The sequence below is a fragment of the Salvia splendens genome, chromosome 14, assembly GCF_004379255.2.
Source record: "Salvia splendens isolate huo1 chromosome 14, SspV2, whole genome shotgun sequence".
Classification (NCBI taxonomy): Eukaryota; Viridiplantae; Streptophyta; class Magnoliopsida; order Lamiales; family Lamiaceae; genus Salvia; species Salvia splendens.
In genome coordinates this window covers 9,171,338-9,189,202 of record NC_056045.1, presented here as the reverse complement: position 1 = coordinate 9,189,202, position 17,865 = coordinate 9,171,338, and the positions used below count along the sequence as shown (strand labels likewise).

At 35.9% G+C, this 17,865-nt stretch overlaps 3 protein-coding genes across 8 annotated transcripts; 2 read left to right on the top strand and 1 right to left on the bottom strand.

Moving 5' to 3' along the window:
* The first annotated feature begins 1,409 nt into the window (after nucleotides 1–1,409).
* LOC121765108 lies at nucleotides 1,410–6,078 on the top strand. Of its 4 annotated transcripts, none has more exons than XM_042161149.1 (9): nucleotides 1,410–1,694; nucleotides 1,887–1,985; nucleotides 2,089–2,465; nucleotides 3,531–3,726; nucleotides 3,851–4,021; nucleotides 4,743–4,843; nucleotides 4,978–5,046; nucleotides 5,125–5,156; nucleotides 5,840–6,078. In XM_042161149.1, exons 1-9 carry the CDS (start codon nucleotides 1,527–1,529, stop codon nucleotides 5,914–5,916), a joined length of 1,290 nt encoding a protein of 429 aa, XP_042017083.1. In that variant the 5' UTR covers nucleotides 1,410–1,526; the 3' UTR covers nucleotides 5,917–6,078. The 4 variants fall into 4 exon arrangements, 3 of the variants coding, with proteins under 3 accessions (XP_042017083.1, XP_042017082.1, XP_042017084.1); XM_042161148.1 differs by having other exon boundaries at nucleotides 5,116–5,156; XM_042161150.1 differs by lacking the exon at nucleotides 1,410–1,694 and adding an exon at nucleotides 1,706–1,807 and having other exon boundaries at nucleotides 5,116–5,156.
* Nucleotides 6,079–9,031: 2,953 nt separating this feature from the next.
* On the top strand, nucleotides 9,032–14,915 carry LOC121765243 (protein PHOSPHATE STARVATION RESPONSE 1-like). 3 transcript variants are annotated; one of them, XM_042161312.1, is made up of 8 exons: nucleotides 9,032–9,202; nucleotides 10,370–11,091; nucleotides 11,209–11,404; nucleotides 11,496–11,572; nucleotides 11,662–11,701; nucleotides 12,567–12,624; nucleotides 13,092–13,161; nucleotides 14,288–14,915. In XM_042161312.1, exons 2-8 carry the CDS (start codon nucleotides 10,447–10,449, stop codon nucleotides 14,594–14,596), a joined length of 1,395 nt encoding a protein of 464 aa, XP_042017246.1. In that variant the 5' UTR covers nucleotides 9,032–9,202; nucleotides 10,370–10,446; the 3' UTR covers nucleotides 14,597–14,915. The 3 variants fall into 3 exon arrangements, with proteins under 3 accessions (XP_042017246.1, XP_042017245.1, XP_042017247.1); XM_042161311.1 differs by having other exon boundaries at nucleotides 10,362–11,091; XM_042161313.1 differs by having other exon boundaries at nucleotides 10,362–11,096; nucleotides 11,181–11,404.
* Nucleotides 14,869–17,252, bottom strand: LOC121765244. Its single transcript, XM_042161314.1, has 4 exons — nucleotides 17,052–17,252; nucleotides 16,528–16,628; nucleotides 15,246–16,371; nucleotides 14,869–15,161 (listed from the first exon to the last, which is right to left on the bottom strand). The coding sequence occupies exons 1-4, from the start codon at nucleotides 17,127–17,129 to the stop codon at nucleotides 15,087–15,089; spliced, it is 1,380 nt and encodes a 459-aa protein (XP_042017248.1). The 5' UTR covers nucleotides 17,130–17,252; the 3' UTR covers nucleotides 14,869–15,086.
* Between the last annotated feature and the right edge of the window lie 613 nt (nucleotides 17,253–17,865).

Here is a 17,865-nt window from a genome sequence, read left to right as displayed (position 1 = left end):
AAACACAAAAAATAATTAAATTAAAGAGTAAGCCAGAATAACTCGTAATTTGACATTGAACGAACAGTTAATATTACTTGAATACAATATTTTTTGGAATCTATACTAATCTAAAGTGTAGTTTGATGAAAAGTCCTTAATACCCTTTTTGGAGGAAAATGAAAAGATGAAGTGTCTTCTATTCAAAAATAATTTTTTAAGGCAAAAACAATTGGACAAATAATAGCCCAATAAAATGCTAACTTCTTGAAGAAGTGTTAAAACACATTTAAATAGTGCACTACCATTAAATTCTTTATAATTAAGTTACTAAATTTATATATTAATTAGCCTTATATTTGAGTTAAAATGGAATTGTGCTAGAGAGTTTAGTTTGTATTCCATTTATTTAGGTTAAAATTGAGATTTAATCATTTATTGCAATACTTTTTAATATAAAGAGTAGGGTAAATTCTCACATTATTCAAAACAAACAAGATGCATAAAATATTATCGTTATTTTAAGTGAAGTAATTTACTTTTTATACGTATATGTGGCGGGAAGTAAGAAATTTATTCTTTCTAATATAAAAAATTCATTTAGTCTTTGGAAATGTATATCAAGTTATGCTATGGTCTGAAATAAAAAGAAAGAAATAAACAGTCAACTAAAATGTGATTATTGGATAATTCAAATTTTCTAACTTGACTTCTCAAAGATGTTTTAAATTTTTATGATTTAAATTATTCATATATTTAATGTGGATATGTTTAATATTCCATATATTTTTTTCAAATTATTTTTTTATAAATTAAGCTATTAAATTTATATATTAATTTACCTTTTATTTGGATTAATGACTTGCATACCACTTTCAATAAACATCTTTACTCACACATATTTCCTTTATTTGTATATCTTATTCTAATTAATTCATACTCTTTGATCATTAGTCACACATCTTATTTTTGTCATTAATTTTATTATTTTTACTTCACTTAGATTATAAATTAAAATTGCATAAATGTTTCATTCACTGTGGAGTAGTAAATTCTTCATTTTGAGTGAGACAAGATAAGTACATTTCTGTGTTTTTAAATTTTCATATTTCTTTCAATTCTTATTTTCTATATATTTATTATATTTTATATTCATTATCTGAAACTCTTATGTCCCGTGTATAGCTCGGGTGTTAATACTAGTTGAATTAAACCGGATTGAATTAAACCGAATCTCAATTTAGTTTTTCGTACCACTTTTGTAGTACATGTGAAATAACAAATTTTTGGGAAAAGTTAACGGTTTTAGGGACTAAAATCCTAAATGGATATGAGCTATTTTTATGGTACGGATGGAATAAAAAAGTGTTCCTATGTTTCATGAAATGGTGGGAGGATTTGAAAATTGACAACCATTGCAAAAGAAAAGATGTTGCAAAAGCGCGGGAAAATCATACACTCTTCTCATATCTCAATGGCCATAGTTGATCAATTGAATCGAATCGGTGGTTCCCAATTTAGAGTTTTAGAACTCGCAGAATCAGAGAATGGGTTGGTCGTACCCTGAAATAGCAATTGAAGATTTAATGAAGTTGATCAAAAACTACATTGATATGTTGATTCTGGCGTCTGGGTATCAATCAACCGGCCGCCTCGCGAATTGGGACTCCAATAACATCAACAGATCATTCCAATGGGCGCTCTTTCTAGAGAATGTGAGCAATTCATTCCCCAATTTCAGCTCTCTTCTTTAATTCGGAACAGCTCTGAGCATTCATGAATATTTACTAGAAAGTGTTTCAACGAAATTGTGCGCCTGCAACCCTAGGTTTTCTACTCAACTGGCATACCTGAAATTTGTCTCAGCATATTGAAATTTCAATTTATGCTTTTGTAAATACGTTTAGGTGATGAAGGCACTACTCAGTTCAGCTGATTATGAAGAATCTGTTGAAGAGCTTGATGCTCTTTTACATGAGTTAACATTGGATCCTAATTTTCCTCAGGTGAAGAGTTTCTGAATCCCATATGAGTTGGAATTGATCAATTTCGGTTATTCATTACTCCGTATCTTCATTTGATTCAGTTCTCTTAATGCGTTTTGAGCAGGGTCTCGCTCATTTGTCATGTGCGATGCTGGTTAGAGCGAAGGATCTTGTGTTAGAGCATCTGATTCATACCTTTCCCCTGAGGGAATCTCATTTAAAAGCTGTAGCTACAGCATCAGTTGAGATGGACATTAGCAATCTTAAGAGGAGGGAAAGCAATGGCCTTGATGTTTATCTTGAAAAATTAATGCTGCTTCCCTCAAATGGACCCAACTTAAATGAGACCGCTATCCAGAAACTTGGGATAAGGCAATCTGCAGTATCATGCTCAACTGTAGCGGAGGCTGTGTTGGAAAATATCTGGAAAACTCTAAGAACAAAAATGCATGATGAGCTTGGGAGTACGTCAAACTCAGAGCTGCTGAAGCAGTCCACAATGTAATTTCCTGACTTTCTGGACCTTATAAAATATTCTGTGGCTGGTTTTGAGAAATTTAGTATAGTTGCTTTTAATGAGCTCCTCAATTCATATTATATGGAAATGAGGAAGTGGTTAAAAAGGAACATTTTTTTTATGTTTTCTAGGTTGCATTTGTCTGCAAACTTCTGTAACGGACTAACGGTAAACGGGTTATTTTGGTTTAAGAAGATTGATTTGTTAAATTTACTTAGTTTGACAATATAAGCTGATTTTGCCCATGGCAACCAGTCATCCGAGCTTCTAGAACGTATTCCCCTAGCAATTGTACTTAAGATCGCATAGTCTAGATCATCTAGAGGACCTACCATTTTCCCATTTGGAGTAGGGATTCAGCTCTTTTGAGTACCTTAGCTTTCTCTGGTTTGATATAGAGGTATATAGACTGAAACAATGTCCTGCTTCTTGTAAAGGCTCCAATGTTTCACAAGCTTTCTTTAGGGGTGTTTACTTTTCAGGATTGGTTAGGTACATGATTGAGTATGTTTATTCTCATTACTGGGATATCTCCAATCCTTTCTTTCAAGTTTAAATGGGATATGAATAAACTAAAATTTATTGAAAATTTGAAATGCTAACAACTCTCAAGAGCCTTTGGATATCCCAAAGTCCAATCCACCCAATCAAATAACAGATCAGCCTATACCATTCTTATCTTTCTAGGCTATTCCTCAAAAGTAAATGCCCCTTATAGTAAAAGGCTTAACTATGGAATATCTGAGCACCTGTAGGTTTTCTCAGGTTCTGGTTCTCAGTTGGGATATTGTAAATCTGGATCATTTCAGTTAAAAGTGTATTTAAGAGCCTTTTCAGATTATGGATTCACAATCAGGTTGAACTATCACTTCTACGGATTAGAGCTGAAAACTACTTTTCAGACTATTTAGCTGTTTCTACTTGCTTTATGCGGACTAAGTTTTTTCAAATACTTTAGTTAGGCATCTGTAGTTATTGCTAGTGTGGACTGGATCCGAGTTTTGATCTAAAATTACATATTTAATTTTTTACTTCATGTTGCTGTAAAGAGGCGAGGAGCTGCCACTTGAATCAGATTACTGGAATCACTGGAGAGCAAGAAGCCTGTCATATATGCTTGATAAGCGGACCATAAGGATGATATCTGGTGCCAGCCTGATTTTTTCTGCACCAGAAGGCCAATGGACTCAAGTATTTGAACGATTAAATCTCCCAGCTCAGAATGATGATATCAGTGAAATGATAGTAAGCTAATGGAACCATTATCATTTAACTTCTCATTTTCTTGTTATAAGTGTATTGCGACCAAAAAGGTAATTTTATGAATTTTCTCCTCTCTGTTAATTCTGTCTCTCTCCCCCCATTGTAGGAGCTCTTGTTGCTAGGATGTGTAGCAAATAAATGGAGCGCTCTACTTGAGCATCTGATGTCTGTTTCATATGAGTTCCCTGCCATATCAAAGCTCTATCACGAAGTGATCAGCTTACCACCAGGAAAGTCTCAGAACTTTTTTCCGAATGAGGGCCTGATGAATTCTAAGGTGATCATTCCTGGCATTCTATCCAACTAATACTGAATATGATGTTTATGGATGGATTTTTTCACTTAGTGGAGTGCCTTCTGCTTGAGTCTAATTTTTTTGTTAGAACCCCTTTGAATGATGAAAAAATACTGTCATACCAATTCTAATGTTCTATACATGTGGATCAATGTGCATTGTGATTGAAAAGTGAAACTGGGTTCACTCTTGTCACTGGACCTTAAACATTCACTTGTTTGCTTTCTGTACCACTGTTTGTAAACTGGAAAAATGTGACAGTTTCATATTCTCAGATGCTGCACTATGCACATTGAGATCATAGAGTTATTCAAAGTGAGTGGCTTCTGACACCCAATATGTTTTTTCAGCTCACTAGAAGCAAAATTGTGTAATGTTGTATACCTTCTTGCTTGGTGTGCTAACCCAACGCTTAAGTGTTGTTTCCTGTAGATCCTCATTTGACTGTGTTACTGTCGGCAGCAATCATTGAATGTGCTCCAAGGAAGAATGGATATCTCCCATTTTGTGTTTATATGTCCCTCAAGCTCCATGGAGTAGTTAAATTCCAGTAGGATCCACTTTCTAGCTAGTGCATGTCAGTTGACTTAACATTAAGCTGACAATGCTACTACCATTTCCAAAGAAATAGAAAAAATTAGTTGACCGTGCTACTAGAAAGCATTCCAGTATTTTCTGATTCTTGTGTATCTGACCATATCAGGAAAAAAGTATTGTTGACTACTTAGAAGTTTTAATAAGCAGTAAAGTCAATCAATTGTGGCAACTCCCCCCAGTCCTTGCAGCAGTTGCAATTCCTTCATGGTACATTTTCATTTTCAAACATTTTTATGGCCGTGTTTTGCCTCACCAAATTACTGTTTTTAGAACCTTATGAAGGTCTAGACTGGGAAGGTTTTCCACTTCTAAATGGAAAAAATATATTCTTGTAATTGTAGGTCAAAGTTGTTCAGATCTTATCTCCGTGAGCTAGAGGGTCAGCTGATAGGAAATTCTTTGGCAACCAGGTCAGTTGCTATCACTGTCTTTTCGGATTGCAGATAATTTCGTCCTGTAAATTGGTTCATTTTGGACAGGCGCTGCAGTTGTCTAGCCGGTACACTGGAGCATAGAGAGTGTGGGTTTGCTTATTTCTATCTTCATAAATATCCATGCACTTTATTTATTTATTTATTATTTAAATCTTTAAGTAAACAGGAAGCTCTATCTGGTAATGCTGCTCCTATTTATACTGAAATTCTGTATGCTTTTTGTGCTTAAAAACTTCCATTGTGCTACTCTTTCTATCTGATGCTTTTTACCTGTCAAACTGAATTATCAAATGCTATTGTGAACAGTATGAATGATTATCAGAGAAAAAAAATTCATCAAAAGTTGAAAACATATAATATCAAGAACATCCAAGAATTAGGTAGCAAGTTTCCCAGAATATTGATAATTAGAATTGTGTATTTTATAAACACTAATAGGTAGGCCCTGACCCACGTCTGTGTTCGAACCTAGTGAGAGCACACTTCAAATATAATTAAGTTGCATTGCATGTCACTTGATTTACAGATGAAATAAATTTCTGCCTTTAGCCTGGCCTAGAGTTCTGAGATGAAATTGCATTTTTGTACATTTTAGGTAGCTGGATGAATATGACAATGAATAGCTTCATTTCATCTTGCTTTGCATATTGAAAATGTTGATATGCATAGTAAACATATATTCCATAATTCTTTGTACTGTACTTATTTTGTTAAGAAATGTGTGTTTGAGTCTAAAAATGCTGATATTTATTGTTGATAATGCTTGTAGGTGAGGTGGGTGAGAGAATTTGGTGCCTTTATACATTTCATGTCTGTTCTGGAACAGGAAGATCCAATATTACATGATTGTGCTGTTCATTCAATTGACAGGATGAACATTTCCTAGTCAATTTAATGTAGTTGTGTGTAAATATACATCAGGTATTGAGAATTCCAGTTACATTTGACATGAACAATGTTGCCTAATCTTATGTCCTATGCATTATACATGAGTTGATGATTCTTGAAGTGTTGTTCTATCGCTTTTTTTATTGCTGCGTCCCTGCTAACTCGAACCCAAAACCTTTGGCCGCAGATATTAACCACTCTATGACTAAGCTAACTCACCCACGGTGTTGTTCTATCTCTTTTTTATAATTGGCAAATAAATCGAAATTTAAAGCTTGCATCACAGTCGACTTGAATCCGGGACCGTTGGCCCTAGACACTCCCACAATCAATGTTGTTTTGTTCCATCACTATCACTAACCATTCTATCACTAACCAACTCACACAAACAAAGTTGTTCCATCTATTTTTTTTATGAATAAATAAATTGAATATCAACAAAACCGACGCTTACATCATACCCTCGGGCATACTTGAGGAAAAACAAGTAACATAGCCACAAGACGGCCAAACTAAAACAACATGGAAACAACCAAGAACACAAACTAGAGGGGAGATGCCCCGACAAGGTAGCCCCATTTCGAGCCACCCATCTAAACCCAGGGTGGGCGGGCCTCGTTAATACCCTTGGGGATAAAACCCCATGGGATAAAACTCCCCAAGGGAAAAAAGAGTACCCTGATGAGTGACTCAAAATGTGGCAAGTCGACCAAACCATCCAAAAACCTATGTGAGCGATCATCTGTCTGGAAGGTGGAGTAGAACCTGCTCTTGAGGGAAACGGGAATACAAAATGCTATAAGTAGCTTCCTTGGTCTAAAAGATACATTTCGCGTCCTTCAAATAATCGCCATTGAAGTCATAAGTGCATTCTTTTTCACCATCTGAACAATTTGTGACCCTCGAATCTGCCGGCCTACCCATTTGATGACACTCTTTAGAGTCGTCTATCTCCTAGCAATACTGAGCCACAACATAATCTTCCCACACGCTGCCCAAGTCTTCGTGCACTTGAAGTAGAGGTGATCTGCCGATTCTTATAGAAGGCCGCAATTCTGACATGTCTAATCCAGATTCTCCAAGAAGTGAAAGCGAAGCATATCCCATGTAGCAAGACGTCCTCGAAGCGCGAGCCAAGTGATGAACGAGTACTTAGGAGGGACAAAGTTGTTCCATCTCTTGTTATCTTGTGTGGAGGGTTAAGAGGAATTGGTTATAAAATACTCACTCCATCCCACATTTGTTCTTTTTCGGCACACAGATTTTAAGAATGTTATGTTTAGTGAGTTAAATAAATAGTACTTCGTCCCATTACATGTGATACATTTCTTTTGGATACAAGTTTTTAGACAGTGGTTAAATAAAGAGAGAATAAAGTATGAGTGGGAAAAAAGTAGAGAGAAAAAATAGGATAAAGGATAAAACAAGAGAGAGATAGCGTGTTGTTTTTTGCAATAAAAGTAAATGTCTCACTTATAGTGGGACGGTCGAAAAAGGAATATTTTTCACTTATAGTGGGACGAAGGGAGTATGTTTTTTCAGGAATTTCATCCAAATTTAAAATTTGTGAAAATTCCGTATATTTATAGGCTATATATGGTGTAATTATTCTTCCATGTTCAGATATTTTTGTTATGGATGTCATGATGTGGATCTATATGTGTGTGTTCATGCATTTTTGTGAGGAATATTCTACGTTTTGGGATTGAACAATAAGGAGTTTATTTCTGCAACTTGTGTTAGAAGAGAGAATATAAGTGATATTTTGTTCATTTGTAAGAATCCAAACTGCAAGTTGATAAAAGGGTTAATGTTATAAATACATAAGCATAAAATGCAAAAAAACGTCATTATATAGTGCAGATCATTTTTGGTATTTTATGACTTGTGATAGTGATAATGGTGTGCGAAATATATAATTTGTATTGTGGAAATTAAGATTATAGTATGATACACGCAGTTGATATTATGATTTTAGGACAATTTAGTAGTATATCATCGCCTCACAATCTAGGTGCAATCTAGGTGCAATCTAGGTGAGTTGGGTTAAAAAGAATGTTATACTATTGAAATGTACCTGTAATTTGAGTATAGAACTCTCTTTCTCAAATTGCTTTCATTCATGATCTTAATGTCAATTACTCCTTCCCCTCTGTCCATAATAGCAGTCTCGTTTCTTTATTTCGATTCGTTCATGAATAAGAGTCTCAATTTACTTTTTCTATAAATGGTATATAGACTCCGCTTTTCATTAACTCATTTCACTAACATTTTATTTCAAACCAATATATATACTTCCTCCGTCCCAATAAATATGAAACATTTGGTTTCTGACATGAAATTTTATACAGTGTTGTTTTGTGGGTTAATGAAAAGAGAGTATAGTAAGAGAGAGGAAAAAATAGAGATAGTGTTGTTTTCATTTTAAGAAACGTTACATTTTCAATAGGATAACAAAAAAAAAATGTTTCATTTCTAATGTGACAGAGGGAGTATAAAGTGAGATCCTTATTCGACTATTTTTTTTCACCTACTTTTGTAAATATTTTTTAAAACTCGCATCGGAAAGAAATGAAACTCCTCTTGTACGGAGGGAGGGAGTATCACTTAAGGAGAGCCACATCACTGAACTCTCTCGTCTCGCTATAATTGATTGTTTTTTTTCATGCAAGAGATATACGAAAATAATATTTATTAAATTAAATAAAAATGAATAAAGTAAGAGTGAAAAAAAAGAGTAAGTAAGTAAATAAGAAAAGAAAATAAAAACGATTAAGTGCTAGTATATTTTTTTTTGTTAAAAAGAAAATTGATCATTTATAATAAAATAAAAAAATCAGTCACTTATAAATTGTAGTAATATGATAGAGGAAGTACTAAAAATAGGATTTATTCTTTTGGTAAAAATAATACTCCTAATAATTTGAATGAAAAAACTAAAATTAAGCATTAACAACAGAAAAAAGAAAAGAAAAAAAAGATGAAAACGACAAGTAAACACAGTAGGCTTGTTGGGAGATGAGTATATAATTAGAAGAGAATCCAAATCCAAATCCAAATCCAAACTCAAATTATAAAATTCTTTTCCGCCACTCGCCGGCGACCGAACCTCTCAGCACGGCGAAATCTATTAGTACTACTTTATATCACCGGATTGTGGCCTCAATTTTTCATTTCTCATCTCAATAATTCCAGATGGAGCTGCTGTAACATTCTCTATTTCGATTCTTTTTTCTAATTCTAGGTAAGAGCTTCCTGCTTTTGCTCCTGATCGATTCGGTTCTAGCTGGATTTGCTTCAATTTCTGTCTAGTTTCAACTATCACCGAGTGAATATTTGAATCTTATCCACAAACGCGCTTCGCGTTCTCTAAATTTCTCTTGTTGCCTCTTTATCATGGTTTGAGCATGCGTAGTTGGTGATTTATTTTTATTTTTTTAAAATTGGGATTAATTTCTACAATCTGGTATTTGTAGGACCACTAGTTTATTACTCCTGAGCTTAGTTTATAGGATTTGATTTTAGCCGAACTAGGGGCATTCCTCTTTTGCTATGAAAGATGCCGATGCTCGTGGTGCATCGATGGTGATGGTGCAGAGTAAGTTATTTAGCGAATGGAGAGGATACGGGATTTGCTAGCTTATCAAATGCTACATGTTACCTTCTAGTTGATATGTTTTGCACCTACATTACACAAACTATGCCACCAAACATTGGAATTTGTCTTACTTTTAGAATTGCGTAAGTTGTTAGATTACTGTAATAGGTGGTGCATGGTTTGATTCTGCAATTTATTGTCTTCTATCAAGGGGAGAGATTACATATTTTTGGAATTTGGACAAGTTCCTGGGAGATTTCTATGGACTTGTAAGTATTACACAAATATTGGTTTATTGGTAACCGGTCCATCCAGTTGAAAAAGTAGCCTTATCTTGCTCTTCTCGCTCGACTTCATGCATTATTAGTAGATGGATTTCCATCAATAAGCTTTTATTCACTGTTAAGGTATTAAAAATATATTCAGGTTTTCGCGTACTATAATCGATTAGCTAAAAATTGATGCTTTTCTCTTGTTGGAATATTCCACAAAAAATTGATCTTAGCAGAACTAGAATTAGATAATAGGTTTATACTTGAATTACAAACTTTTAGTATACTGCCTACAAAATTGGTTGATCAATTACGGGTAATTGTTTAGAAGTCCTCCAAGCTTTGTAATTTGTATTCTATGTTTATTTGCTTCCTTGACCTGGACACACATTTCATGTTCAGAGTTAATTAGGATTGCTGAAGCCTGAAATTATCCCTGACTCACACTTTTCTATGTTTTTATAATTATAGCATTTCATATATGCATGCCTACTTCTGAAAATATGAGTTTGATGGTGTTCTTGTGGTATAAGATAAATAGGTGTCCGAAGAAAAGCACTGTTTGCTTACAAGTCACAACTTACATACAAATATCTGTTGTTTACACTCAAATCATCAATGGAAGCAAAGCATGCTTTACCTATTCAAAGATCAGGCCCAAGACAAATTAGTAGTGTTGGGGCCTCAGCATCTCTATCTGCTGCATTTCCTATTCCATCAACTGTTCTGGAAGAGACTTATCCACAGCAGGTTTCTTTAGAGAGGGAACTGATGCAGCGTCCTCCAGCTGTTGTTTCATCATTGTCTTCCAACAGTGGGGCTGTTGGACATATATTTTCTTCTTCATCAGGATTTTCAACTGATCTCCATTTTTCATCCGTCCAACAGCAACAAGAAAAACATCCTACACAATCCCCTTTCATTTCTCAATCAACAAGTAGTGGAAAATCAGTTAAATTACCACATTCTGTTGATTCTCAACTTCTTCAATCCACTGCATCTAGTCATTTTAACAGAGAAAGCAATGAGTCTTGGTGCACGGATACATGGCCTGATTTTCTTGATTTCCCAATTAGTACAACAATCCAGAGCAGTCAGTTGTATGGAAGTAACAGTAGTGGCATCACCATTCCTCATGAAGATCTAGGTAAACCCAATGATTGGCAAGACTGGGCTGATCAGCGTATTACTGATAATGATGCTTTAACTGCTGATTGGAGTGGGCTTCTTGGTGATGCAAGTGTTGCAGAACCAGAACCAAAGGTGGCGTTTACTTTTTTGCCTTGTTTCTGTAATGGTTATCATCAATCTTCTTTGAGTAGAGTTGATAACAAAATAATCTTATATAATAGGTATCTCATAACGTTTTGTTCATATCAGCATTCACAGCAATGCACAAGTATCTCCAACCAGCAGCCTCATATACCGCAACAAGTTCCCAGTACATCTGGAGAAATTTGCACTGGTGGCGCTCAATCATCCTCTAATGCTGCTCCAGGAAAACAACGCATGCGCTGGACCCCAGAACTTCATGAGACCTTTCTGGAAGCAGTCAACAAGCTTGGTGGCAGTGAAAGTACTTTCATCTTCTTGTTTCAATGCTTCAAATTACTCTGATATAAAATCAATTTGTTGCCACTTACAGAATCATTTTACCACTGCTACAGGAGCTACCCCCAAGGGTGTTCTCAAACTAATGAAAGTTGAAGGGTTGACCATCTATCATGTCAAAAGCCATCTACAGGTATGTATTCTTCTGTAGGAATGGCCTTTCTCTGAAGCTGCATACATAATGGCTTCTCACTCTTCTTTAATCTGGTTCATGAATTGCAGAAGTACCGAACAGCTAGATACAAACCAGAGACAACAGAAGGTGCACATGAGATTTCCCCTATTTTTTATGTATACTATGATTTCCTTGTTTTTCTATCTTTCCTTCCATTCATCATTCTTTTCAGTTGTTCCATTGTTGTGGAAGCATATCCGTTGCTCTTGGTATTCAAATGATTAGGTTCTTCTATTAATCGTTCTTTAACTTATCTATTACTCCTCCGTCCCGACTTAAGTGATGCATTTCATTTTGGCACTGGAATTCAGAAAGTGATGTTTAGTGAGTTAAATAGTGAGATAATAAAGTATGAGACAGTAGGGAGAGAGGAGAGAGAAGAGAGAATAAGGGTTAACTTTTGCCAAAAGATGAAATAAGTCACTTAGATTGGGGCGTCCCAATACGGAATACGCATCACTTATTTTGGATTTTGGAATGGAGGAGGTGATAAGAATATGTCCATCCGTACACTATAGTAGAAAATAACTGCATGTTTTCTATTGCTTCAAAGTATTGGAGATATCCAATTTTCTTTCTCCTATTGGATCCTCTGCCAGTCTTAATTGTCTGATGTCATTGTATGTCCTAGATGCCATTTGCAATTGAAACCATTTCTGTTTATTATCATAATGCACTTTTCTTTTCTGTACTCCAGCTTATGTCCCCCCCTGGTAACTATTTATTCCTACTGCCATCATCAAAATTTTCAGTCTTGACCATGGTTACATTCCTTTCTGAAAAATGAAATTGCCTAAGGCTGTAATGTTTACCTTACTTGTATTAATCTTGTTTCACCTATTAACAACCTCCAAAATTAGATTCTACTCTTTTCTCTGTATGTGTATTGTCTTCTGAGTTGTTCTATAAGTTTCTCATGGGCCTAAGAAAGAACTGTGGTTTTCTTTTTCAGAGTCTACGGAGAGGAAACCTGCCTCCATTGAAGAATTTTCATCCCTGGACTTAAAAACGTGAGTTGGTGAAATCATGGTTTTATGAATGTACTTTGCTGGAGTTAATTGTAGTGGGTGTGGTTAAGTCTGTAACTCCATCTTGTCTGGATGCCCTAGTTTAACTGGAATTGGAACTGACAGAATTGAATTAATACATAAATATGACCAAGTATGGCTGCTGAGTGCAGATCATAAGATGAACAACATAAAAGCTTTCAAATAGCTTCTGGTCTCATCCTCTCTGCTCCTTTCTTGTAAAACCGCACCCAGGTCTCCCACGTACTGTTTTATTATTTGACTGTTAGACTGTTCATATTATGCAGTATACAAATTGTTATAGAATGAATGCTTGAACTAGGCATGCATCTTTAAAATGTGTAATCTTGAAAAAATATGCAAAAGTTGATTTTTGTCTGCCTATTAGCAGCTTTCTGTGCCATATGATTGTGTTGCTAATAGGAATGAATCTTTCTTATTAAAAACAGGGGTATTGAGATCACTGAAGCACTGCGATTACAGATGGAAGTCCAAAAGCGACTCCATGAACAACTTGAGGTATGAATTTCATTCTTTTAGTAGGTCTTCTCAACATCAGAGATCTACTACAATTGGTGCTCTTAGACAGTCATGCATGTAATGGAGAGTTGAGATGCATGGATTATTAACTGATTCCATTGAAGTCAGTCACTGATTAATCTGGTGGTTTACTGTTCTGATGCATGTGAAAACAAAAATGTGCATGCCTCAAACTGGGAACATAATCGTGCTATTAGCCTATTACCATGAATATAGGATAGTGCATAACACTCCAAATATAGACATGTACTACTATTATTGCCCATCTAACAAAGATAAACCATATACTATTATTATTAATCTTCTATTTCTACAAGCGCCCTCTGTTATTGTATGTTAATATTAATCCACATCAGCCAATTGACGGCATAAGGAATACGTGGAAAATAATACTAGGTGACAAAAACTATACTCCCTCCGTCCCAAGATAAGCGAGTCGTATTCCTTTTTGGGATGTCCCTCTATAAGTGAGCCATTTCCATTTTTAGGAAAAAATCATCTCTCTTACTTTATTCTCTTCACTCATCTACTTTTCCCTCTCTCATACTTTAGTCTCTCCACTTATTTCAATACCAATTCCTTAAATCTTGTGCCCAAAAGAAGTGCTTCGCTTATCTTGGGACGGAGGGAGTACATGTTTTAGGGTTAAAGCCTAAAAATCACCGAATAACATTATGTTTTCATAAACTTTGCATTATCAATTTGAGGCTATTATAAAACACGGACTCTTATCCTGGTAGAGAAATGACAGGATATCCTACAAAATTTGCCTACATTGCATTATTTTCCGCTAAAATTAGACAATGTTGCCTTAGGGAGACAAAATATGTTAACCATATCTTCTTCACCACTTCAACTATCATTTCTTAATATGTGTCCAGTTAACTAGTGGGCTTTTCTTTGCTGTATTGGACTTTTTTCTTCTATATTTCTTTAAATCATGTCTTTCCCTGTAGCATCTCATTTTCAGTAAGAGTTATAGCATAAGTAAACCATAAATTCACAAGATGCGAGTTGTTGTTTTACTTAATTATAGCTTCTTGTTTGGGAGGAGACGTTAGGCGATGTACCAAGCTTTTGACATAATCTGATTTCTATTGTACAGATTCAAAGAAATTTACAGCTTCGGATTGAAGAACAGGGAAAATATCTTCAGATGATGTTTGAGAAGCAGTGCAAGTCAGGCACAGACTTACTCAGGGGGGCTTCATCAAGCAGCGAGAATGCTTTGAAAGAGTTGAAAGATAGTTCAGCAGTAGAAGCTGAAAACAAGGTTTCAGAAGGTGAGCCAGCTAAAACACCAGGAGAAACTTCTCAGATGGCAGGCGGGAAGCAAAAAGCACCTGAAGGTGTGCCCAGCTCACCACCTACAAAACGTAAAAAAGTTGACGAGGAAGCCCCTGTCTCGTCTTAGATAGTAGCAACGCAGCCCCAGTCCTTAGGGGCTAAGTAGGCAGAGCTCACAAGAAGCTGTGAGATTTTCAGTTTGTCTGTTAAATGAAACTCAGATCAGAGGCGACGGTTTTTGTTTCCCAATCTCGAAGATTTTGAGTGTTAAAACTTTTGGGTGCCTGAGATATGGTCATTGTGAATTCCAGCTAGGGAAAATAAAGGCAACTTTTCTCCCCCAACCTAATTTTTAGTTGAAGCAATGTACAAATGTTGGAAACAATAATGTAGAAGTGATGGAATGAAATGAAGTTATTATGTGCCTCCGAAAACAAACCAATCAATCCATTTCACATATTACAACCTCGAATTCAAGGAAGAAAAAAATCAAGTATGCATACAAAACACTACAGGAATTCATTCACAAACAGAATACTAACTTCTCAGACGTGAGAAACAATGGAACCGAAAGGAGCGAAAAAGGTCTCGACACTTGATGAATTAAGCTCATGCCATCATGCAGCACCTCTGTTGAGAGCTCTATCCAATCTTGTCTCGAAAGGAGTGGAGTGCCAATTAACTGTCCTATCCTGTGCATAAATAACATAAAGTTTTAGTAACAAGAGTTGTCATGAATGCAAATATCTTGTATTTTCAAATAATTAATAAGGTACCTCTCTGTACTTGCTGGTTGTGTTTGGTATGCCTTTAAAAGATGCGACTGCACCAGAATGCTTTGCTGAACCCGAATCATTCCAGTGGGTACCAACACTTCCTATAATGGGCATCTCATCATGGCTTCGACTAGGAGACTTTCTTGGGGACGGTGATGCTGAGATTTGCTTGAGCTCTTCAACTGTCAATGCGCCTAATATTGGTCTATCTTCAAAGCTCATCGGAGAAGTGCAGCAGCCTTCTGATGTGGCTGTCCACGATTTAGTGATTGTCTCGAAGCCACTAAAACTAGTCTTCTTGGAGGTTGCAACTTCAGGAGTACCTATCCAATTTGAAAGACTTGCATCAACCAATGTTTCTTGATTTCCATTTTTTGATTGATGAGACTTTGCCTTGAAACTAGAGGGCGCCTGCCCAAATATGGGCTCTGAGCTAAACGACATACGAGGAGCCTCAAAGTTCTCCTTCTGTGGCTTTACTACAACTGTCCCTTTTGACTTTGCAGCCTTCCATTGAGTAATATTCTCAACAGGGTTGAGCACTGAATTGATATAATCGCTTCTGTCTCTAGCATTGGTTCTTGATCCAATTTCCTTGGCTTCCTCGTCGGGCAGCTGAGTTTTCACCATCACGCTCTCTACTTCCTGCCTCGTGGCTGGAGCTGAAGAGCTTCCTGTCCTCGACTCCATTGATGCAGTTACAACAGGTTCAGACCACACTTGATGGCCAGGAAATCTAGCATTCGTATCTTCATCGGAGTAGTAATCATCTTCATTGTCATCTTCATCATCCAAATCCTCCAAATCGCTATCACCATACTCTTCAGCTTCATCATCACTTTCTCTGGCATTATGATACCTATGATTTGGAGGATAAGATGCAACACTGGATGTGACAGAATCATCCTCTTTAGATAGTGACCGTGAATGACTTGGTGATTTCAAATCTTCCTGCTTCTCTCCCTCAGCCACACCCCCTGGCAATGACTCGATGCTGTCATGGACTCGAACATGCTCGTATGTCTTGACATTTGAGTTAAATGTAACTCTTTCCCTTGGACTCACGCTCGGACTCTTCTTGGGGCTTGGGATAGGGCTCCCTCGCTCCACCACCTCAGGTTTATTCCTATACTCCAAATTTCAGTAGTTAGGAAAAGATCAAAGCAAAATGAAAAACATGAATATCACATTTTTTCATGAAAATCAAACACTCCATACTAGAAGATGAATTACGATTCTGTAATTAATAGCATAATATTCAATACGGCCAAAGAAGGCTCACCCCAACTCCAAAACCTCCAAGAGCAAGTTAGCAGGATTAGTTTCTGCCACAGACCGTTGTGCAGTGATTTTGTTTTCCAGCTCATTTTGTGTTTTGTTTCTCTGCACATCACAAAATTCATGATTGACATTTTCAGCCTAAAAAAAACACGAAGACAACAACTGTATAACACTGAAAACTGAAAATACTTTTCTTCATTGACTTAACTTGAACTGAATTGAACAAGCAGTGGGATCCTACTCATTAATTCTGCCATATTAAATTAAACAAGCAGAATAGAGAAGCATGAATAACAAGTTCAAGACAAATAGATAATCTGATGAAATTAGGGGAGAATTACTGAAGCTCGATATAGATTAACTGAAATCGCATACTCGAAATCAACGGAGTATGAAAAGGTAAGCAATCTAAAACCTGATCAATCACATAAAACCTAGCGAAGCATCAAAATTAAAATAACAACCATCGCGTTTGTGAAGACATTTTCACGAAATGTGAATGAGAGAGAAGGAAAGAGTGGTTACTTGGCGCGGAGGGCTGGCCCGATGTTTGCGGCGTTTCTGCGCATTGTCACCACCGAAGCATCGAAGAAAACAACCCATTCTCGGAGAGAAAAGGTGAGGAAAAGAGTAGAAATGATCAGAGGTAGAAGAGGAGGAGCGTCTCCATCTCTTACAAAAGAGAGAGAGAGAGCTGAAGAGAGAGAAAAGGTGAGGGGTGGTGGAAACGGTCGATTTTGGAAGGGGCTTTGGATTTAATCATTTAATATTAATCATTTTTTAAGTGACCGTTGGAGATTGACCAGTCACAGCCTGTATCATTTCATTTATTCATCATTCCTTTCAATTATAATAATAAATAAGGCCTCTCAATCATATACTAGGGGAGTATTTATTATCCAATTATATTCCATTCCATCCCATCATTTTCTAAGGGGAACCATAGGCAGTTGTTGATTATAAAACGTTTTTAATAAATCAGTGCAACAAATTTGGTCTACGGGTATTTGACGATATTCAACATAGTGAATTAGTGATGAGCACAAAGAAAAGACATGGAATATTTTATTTATATTCTCATTTCATTAAATAAATAAAGTCTGTTATTCTAATTTATATTAAAAAAACAGAGAGGATTGAATTAAAAAAAAATCGAGGGTCTAGAGCAGTATTTTTATTTTTATTTTTATTTTTTAAATTATTTATTAATTCTGTATTGTGGGGAAAACGGGAGATGCTCGAAAAATAGATTAAATATTGAGGCGCGGCAAACCAATAATAGTGGGATCCCACTTAGACATAAAATAATTTAGTTTTATCTTTATTTTTGAATTTTAGG